This window comes from Chinchilla lanigera, unplaced genomic scaffold (genome assembly GCF_000276665.1).
Source record: "Chinchilla lanigera isolate Chin_1 unplaced genomic scaffold, ChiLan1.0 scaffold00028, whole genome shotgun sequence".
Taxonomy (NCBI): Eukaryota; Metazoa; Chordata; class Mammalia; order Rodentia; family Chinchillidae; genus Chinchilla; species Chinchilla lanigera.
The window spans coordinates 15,961,030-15,968,657 of NW_004955429.1; the positions used below are offsets into that span (position 1 = coordinate 15,961,030).

Sequence of the window (7,628 nt, forward strand, 5' to 3'; positions counted from 1 at the left end):
GGGTGAGTGGGTGGGTGAACGAATGAATGCTTGAGGGAGGAGAGGGGACAAGTGAATGGCTGGGAGTGGGGCTGGCCATACCAGCCCCCAGGTTGGCTTCAGGGCCTGCGCCCTGCGTTACTACCCACTTCCACCCTGGAAGGGCCATGCTGGGCTCTGCAGCTGTGAGCCGTGTTTCTGGGCCCTGTGGGTGCGGCAGGGTCGTGCTGGGCGCTGGAGGCCAGGGCAAGGGCTCTGGAGGCAGTGGTCCTGGGCCACCTCCATGTCCGCACGCTGCCCAGAGCTGCCCAAAGCATCCAGCGCCCACACCCTCCTGCACATTCATGACTCAGCCGCCCCTGAGCACCTGGCCCAGAGAGGGTTGGTGGCCAGGGCCGGGCAGCATGAGCTCTTACTGCCAGTGGCAAGGAAGGAGTGAGCAGAGGGCAGGAAACAGCCCCCAGCAGCACCTGACCAAGAACAGTAACCTGGGGGGGGCAGTACCATACTCAGAGCTGTCATGCACGGGGCTACCTGGCAGAGCTGTGGCTCTAGGTAGGGGATATGGCTCTGACCAAGGCCTCTCTGCTCCCTTATTCCTCCTCCTAGATGACCTCTTGGTCCGTTGCCTTGGGGTCTTGAGCACATTGGCCTCGGCCTATGGTCCAACATGGTTGCTGCAGCTCCAGCCACCTCACCCTCATTCCAGCTGACAGGGAAGAAAAGGAAAGGGAGAGTCATGCCTCCTCAGAGGGGTACATCAGAGCTCAGACACTGCATCCAGTGTTTCTGCTCATATCTACAGCTAACAGGCATGGCTGCAGCCAAGGGGACACTGGGAAAGGAGCCTAAGCCAGCCGAAAAGCAAGGGGCAGCGTTCAGTTATCAGGGAGTCCAGGCGGCCCTGGGCAGGGTGTGGGTGTGCGAGTCACCCTGAGCACAGTGGAGCTTCCTGGAGGAGCCCCTCTGACAGCTGGGAGAAGACACAAGGCCCAGCTGACAGATGCTGCAGTCAGGACATCACGGCCACAGAGGGGCAGAAACAGCAGGGCTGGGAATGGCTAAGCCTGAGCCCAAGGAGGAGACAGTGAGGTCTCTGTGCGCCCAGGCAGCGCAGGCTCCGCCCTGGAGGTGTGGGCAGAGCCATGGAGCCTCCTGCCACGCTAGCATGGGTGGTGGGTGACGCTGCTCCCTTCAGATAAATGCATAAACTGAGGCTGGCAGGGCCAGCAATGCCCAAGGGCTTCCCAGCCTGAGGAGGGGGACAGACGCCTGAAGTCCCCACCCCTAGACCCATGGACCACAAAGCGGGACACACCCCGGCCAATCTCCCAGACTGCTGAGCAGGGGCCAGGACGCTCTGCCGCACCCAACCCCGCGCGCAACCTCCTGGCTTGGGGCTGCACTGCAGGCAGATGGGAGCAGCAGCTGCCCAGCCACGGGACGAAACCAGAGGCATGAACACACGAGTCCCCACCAGTGTTGTAAAACCCTCACGGAGCTGACACAAAATGTGGGTAAAACGCCAAGGGCCAGAATGTGGCTGTGATAAGTGCTGGCTCAGCATGCACCAGGCGAGAGGGAGGAGGAGGGGCAGGGGAGAGAGGGGAGGAGGGGGAAGGGTTACGGGAGGGGAGGGGGAGGGGCTGGGGGAGGGGGGAGGGAGGGAAGGGGGCCCTCAGCTCTGCTTGTGTTCCTTGCCCTGCTTTGTGAAAGGGCACTGAAGGTTGCATAGGAGTTTTCCAGGCAAAGGAAAGCATAAGCAAAGACTACGTCACCTTTTCTTTTCCCTAGGTGAGGGGTCTATTGTAGGATGGGTGAAAAAGTAAATTCCTATTTTTATTTATTTAGTGGATTTTTTTTTGGTTTTGTTGTGTTTTGTTTTGGGACAGGGTCTTGCTAGGTAGTTCAGGCTGGCCTTGAACTCCCTGTGCAGCCCAGGCTGGTTTTAAATGTGCGGTGATCCTCCAGACCCTCGTCTCAGCCTCCGGAGCACTGGAATCCCAGGCCGGCAATCCAACCACCTTTTAAATAAGGCAGGGTCCCTATCCCAGAGCCCCGTGGCCCTGCACCGCAGCCTGCCACCTCTTCTGGGAGGGAGGCGGCTGCACAGCACCTTCACCGGCACTCCACAGCTCTTTTACATCTTCCTCATTGTCTTTATTCAATTCAGTTGTGCTTCTACCTAGGAAATGTCTGGGGATATTTTGAGTTGGGTCAGAATATATTGTTCCCAATACAATACAATGAAGATTTTTCATTTAACAACACTTTTTCACCAGGAAGCAGGAATGGACTGATGTTACGTGAGGAACGGGTGAGGCCTGGCACCTGCGGGGCCCTGGGTTCCGCTCCCAGCACCCAGGGAAGCAGGTAAACATGGGACAGCGTGTGCTAAGTCCAGAGCCACGCGGCAGAAACCAAACTAATGGGGCAAGTCACTGGGGAGCGCTGTCCCCGCCCGCCCTAGGGGCCACTGGGCCTCCCCTGCCACCTGCAGTCCCCCTCCCCAGTGCTGTCCGCAGTCTGCCGAGACACGCACGGGCCTGGCAGCCGGACGCTCAGTTCCTCAGCCCTCTGTCCCCATGGAAAGAAACGCACGGTCTGTTAACACTTTTTCCTGAAATATTTCCATCTCCCTTCCTAACCTGGCACATCCAAGGTGAGCACGGCACAAGCCAGGACCTGGTCGCAGCCTGGTTTAGGTCTGCCAGGGCCACCAGAATGAGGTTGTGACACCCCAGGGTCTGTACCACAGGGCGCTGGCTGAGGCTGCTGGGTCAGAACTCAAGTGAGACCCAAACGGGAAGCAGCTCCTCACAGCCACGGGCACAGCCACCACGGGAGCTCGGCCGGGCACTACCTGAGCTGCGGCCATGGGCCCCTCCTGTCTCATCCATCTCTGGCTGCTACAGATCACCAGCCCCTCTCACCTGGCCACACGCGTGCCGCCCTCCTCCCAGCCGTCACCCGAGGCTGCTGCGCTCCATGCCAGCAGTGCACTGGGGCAGACCGCCCCCGGGCCAGCAGGTGCTAGAGATGGGGAGCTGTGTGATGGTGTGGAGTGGACACTGGGTGTGGGCCACAGGCCTGCAACCCAGAGCTCTGGGAGGCTGAGGCAGGACTGCAAGTCGGTGCTCAGCATGGAAAACAGCACAATTTAAAAGATTTTTTAATTTTTTGGTTTTTTGAGACAGGTCTATGTATCTGAGGCTGGCCTCGAACTTGGCAATCCTCCTGCTTCAGCCTCCCTAGTAGCGGGATTAGGTGTGCATCCCTCACACGTGACCAGCAAAATAAAAACGGCTGGGACGAAGGTTGAGTCCCCAGCAGTGGGGAAAAAAGGGAGAGCAGAGTCTGAGGAGGCCTTGGGCGCAGGAGCCCACGCAGGGCCAGTGGTGTGGGAAGTGGGCATCGGGGCAGGCTGGGGTGCAAGGCCAGGATCCAGGTCCGCCAGTCTCTCCTCGGCCCCAACCGCCCCTCACCACCTAAGGGCTGGAGCCGGGGGAAAGCCAGGGCCACCCCCTAAGGCTCAAGTGTCCCCTACCCCCCAAGCTGCACCCAACAGACTCAGGCACAGTGAACACAAGCTTTATTGCCACGCAACACGCTGCCCTCCCGCTGGCCGTGCCCCGGAGCACTGAGCTGGCCTGGACCGACAGCGGGCGCGAGGCAGGAGGCAGGCACGGGTGGGTGCGGTCCCCGCCCAGTTCCCTGAGTTGTGCTTGGCCTGGCTTGGGCACTGCGGGAGGAGGCGCACCCCAAGGAGACCCCCACCCGGGGCCCCAGGCGCATGCGGGCAGAGACCCCTCCAACCTGGGACACACATGCGAGGGGCGGGAAGAGCTGCACACACAGGCGCACACACGCACGCGCGCAGGCACGCACGCCCCAGGGCCTCAGCAGTCCAGCCCGATGGACACAAGCAGGTCCTCCAGGGCCCGCAGCCGCTGCTGCGCCTCCTCGATGGCGCTGTAGGTCTGCACGGTGCTGGCCACGTGGAAGCGGATGTCGTCCACCAGGGGAATGGAGTCGGTCTCCTGCCGGGCCGCCACAGCCGCCGCCTCCTCCCGCACCGCCTCGGCGAAGTCCTCGCGCTCCACCAGCTGGGGACAGGCGGGCTCAGCACGCAGCGGCCCCTCAGCCCCCAGCCCTGGCCCCGGCCGTGGCCTACCTTCTCGATGACCTTGGCCATGTACTCAGTGCACTGGTCCTCCAGCCGCGCCAGGCGGAACAGCTTGGCTACGCGCCACACGCCCACCACGCTGTCCTCGTCCAGGAGCTGCGCCAGGCTGCGGCCACACAGCCGCTTCAGGCCAGGCAGCAGGTACATGTCGGCCACACTCAGTACATCGTAGGCCGCCTCGGGGGACAGCTGGGGCAAAAGAGGGGAGGTGCACCCTGAGGTCGGCGGAGGCTCCCCGGGCCCAGCACCCGCCATGATCCGCCTAAGGCCGTGAAGGGCAGCCAAGTCCACGGCTGGCGGGCAGGTAGGTGCAGGCCTGGGCTCAGATCTGCTGGCCGTGCGGCCCTGGGCAGCTCTTCACCCTCTGTGCCCGAGTTTCCCTGGCTGGGGGACCCCAGCAAGGGCGGAGTACGGCTCTGATGCAGGTGTAGGGCGGCCCCTGCCCTTCCCCCAGAAGCCAGGGACATCCCCGAGGCCAGATGCCACCAAGTTCCCCCACGACACACGGGAAGCGGTGGTGCAACCCCAGCAGCTCTCAGAAAGGGAACCCCTCACCGTCTTCCCCTTCCCGCTCCGCGTGACTGTGCCCCTGACGTCCCTCCCGGCCCGCACCTCGGTGTGGTCGCTGTACACATAGTAGAGCACGTGGGTGAAGACCTCGGGCGAGATGCCATGCAGGGTGACAGCCGGCGGGTCCCCCGAGGCCTCAGCCTCTTCACTTTCTTGGAAGTGGTCGTCCAGCAGGGCCCGGAAGTAGTCGCTGCGGCCGCAGAAGAAGGCCTGGGGAGGCCAGATGGAGGAAGTGCCAGGGCCAGGGTCTGCCCCCGAGGAGCCAGTCTAGGGCCCAGGGCAGCGGGGAGGGGAGGGGCACCTTGTGGCAGAGGAAGCTGCAACCGGCCACCCGGAAGCAGACATCTGGGCAGCTGTTGAAGCTGTCCGGGCAAGGGAAGGGCAGCTCTCCGAGGTCACCCTGGGGAGGAGAGAGGACCCGTTAAGGCCGCTCCCCGAAGGGATGGGCCCAGCCGGGGTTAGCGAGGATCGAAGCCACCACCCCGCACTCACACGCAGCTCAGGGGGCAGGGCACAGTCAGCCAGCAGCGCCATGTCCTCCCGCAGCCTGGGGTCAGTGGCTGGGGGCTCGATGGTCAACACCTTCACGCACGTGCCTGGCTTGGAGGCCACTGCAGGGCAACAGCAGCGTGAAGGAGGAGGTCGGCCCTGCCTGGCCCAGCTGCCGCCCTCGGCCTGGGGCCCCTGCACACACCGAACTCAGACACCTTCTCGCACTTGGCTTCCAGGTCACTAAGCAGGTCCCACAGCTGGCACTGCTTGGCCAGGCGCTCACAGTCGCTGACGTGCTCCACGCCGACGTCCAGGTGGCCTGGGGGTAGTGTGGGGCATCAGGACACGGGGAAGGGGCTTCTTAGATGGCGCCACCCTCCCACCCCGGTCACCTTGGTCTCCCCACCCAGAAGGCCCTGGGTGCCGGAGAAGATGGGGCTGGTTTCAGGCTCTCCCACCGCCCTCTAATGGCACCCGGGGCAGCCACCACCTCCCCACACTGCAGCGCCGGCAGTGAGGAGGGACAGCTCACCGAGCCAACCTCCCGCACCCCAGCAAGGGCATCACCTGTGTACAGGTACTGCAGCAGGGCCCCGAAGGCCACCGGGTTGATCTGCGGGCAGACAGCCAGGAGGTCAGGGGCCGCCACGGGCACGAGCCCCACTGACCCGAACAATCAGCGTGCACCCCCCGCCCCGAGGGACACACCAGGGGGTGCCTGAGGACCACCACGCTCTTGCCCTTCCACTTGGTGTCGAGCATGTTGGCGAAGTAGGCGCTGCGGGCACCCAGGATGCACCGGTGCACCCGGAACCGCTTTCCATGCACCACGAAGACCACGTCGCTGTGGATGCCCTGCTCCAGGAGCCTAGGGACCGCAAAGGGGGCGCTGCGCCTGTGCTCGCCCAGCGCGGGCCCACCGGCACCCGTGCGCACGCACAGCGCCCCGCCCTCCGGGCCCCTCACCGCTGCAGGAAGTCGTTGTAGTAGTCGTGCCGCCTGCAGGCAGCCGTGACCTGCCTGTAGTCGCGCAGTGCCCGGCGGATGGCGTCGCTCAGCGCCCCGTACAGGCAGCGCTCCCCGTCGAAGGTGTTGGCCTCGCAGCGGGCCCCTAGGGTGTGGGCTCAGTGGTCAGCGGGCCAGGGCTGTGGCTGAGGAGGGCCTGAGGGCTCCCGACCTCCCAGCCTCTCATCTCAGCTCTCCACACCGAGGCCAAAGTAAGCCCAGGGGCCCCTTCCCTGGTACTGCAGGCCACCCCTACCCCCCCAACCCTGCAAGGCAGAGGCCCGAGGGCACTCTTTGTACTCACACGTGCATGCATGCAGGCGCGCGCACGCGCGCACACACACACACACACACACACACACACACGCAAGGGACCCTCTCACCATTGGCCAGGAGGTAGAGCACCAGCTCCTCGTGCCCACACAGGCAGGCATAGTACCTGAGTGCCAAGGAAGGACAGCAGGCGGCTGTCAGCAAGGCAGAGCCCCTCCACCCCCAGACCAGCCCCCCAGCCCTGCCTGGCACTCACAGTGGGGTGCTGTCCCACTTGTCCCGCACGTTCACCTCCACGTCACGCTGCTCCAACAGGTACCTGGGTGGGAGTCAGAGCGGGGGTCAGGCGCGGCTCCTGGTCCCCAGGAGGCGCAGGGAGAACGCGCCTCCGCAGGAGAGCGGAGGTGCTGTGCGGGACACCGGCACACCACGGATGGGCCAGCGGGCTGGGACTCAGGCTGCTCAGCACCGGGGACAGCAAGGGATGAGACCCGTCCTTCAGCCAGAGCCTGGGCAGCGACTGCGAAGGGCAGCGCACCATCGGGAGACGCTGCTCCGCGTCCCCGGCAGTGGGGTGCCGAGGGGAGGGGGACGGATCAAGCGGGCAGAGCCGGGAGGCGGCTGCTGGGGTGCAGTGAGAGGGGGTCAGGCCGGGCGGGCTGCTGCGAGGGTGGGTGTCCCTGCGGACCGCCGGCCCGGGGAGCCTTCCGCGGGCCCCGAGTGCTGAGCCGTCTGGAAGTTGGGAAGATCTCGGGCCGCGTTTGGAGCCCGGCGGGGCCCGGGCGGGAAGGCGCAGGCTGCGAGGCGCCGCGCGGAACTCCCGTCCCTCGGGGGCCGTGGGGGCGGAGACGCCGGCCAGGTTCACCCGGGAGCGTCGGCGCCCCTGCACCGCCGCCGCCGCCGCGCAGCCGCCCCGGCCCCCGCGGGGTCCTCACCGCACGCGGCCCACGTCCCCTTTCCTGCAGCTGGCGAACAGGTCGCTAGTGTCCATGGCGCGGCCGCCCGGACGGAGCCGAGCGACCTCAGGCTGTGACGCCGCCGGCCGGATGTAAACAGGCGCGAGGAGACGCGGCCCGCCCGCCGCAGCTCCGCCCCCTCGGCTCGCCTGCGCAGCGGCGCCTGG

General features: G+C 65.2%; 1 protein-coding gene across 1 annotated transcript; it reads right to left on the reverse strand.

The window, feature by feature from the left end:
• Positions 1 to 3,554: 3,554 nt before the first annotated feature.
• Abtb1 (ankyrin repeat and BTB (POZ) domain containing 1) lies at positions 3,555 to 7,575 on the reverse strand. The gene is made up of 12 exons (XM_005387052.2): positions 7,441 to 7,575; positions 6,762 to 6,824; positions 6,616 to 6,671; positions 6,194 to 6,338; positions 5,936 to 6,095; positions 5,795 to 5,840; positions 5,430 to 5,546; positions 5,228 to 5,346; positions 5,037 to 5,135; positions 4,778 to 4,945; positions 4,154 to 4,354; positions 3,555 to 4,085 (listed from the first exon to the last, which is right to left on the reverse strand). The coding sequence occupies exons 1-12, from the start codon at positions 7,494 to 7,496 to the stop codon at positions 3,879 to 3,881; spliced, it is 1,437 nt and encodes a 478-aa protein (XP_005387109.2). The 5' UTR covers positions 7,497 to 7,575; the 3' UTR covers positions 3,555 to 3,878.
• Positions 7,576 to 7,628: the final 53 nt, after the last annotated feature.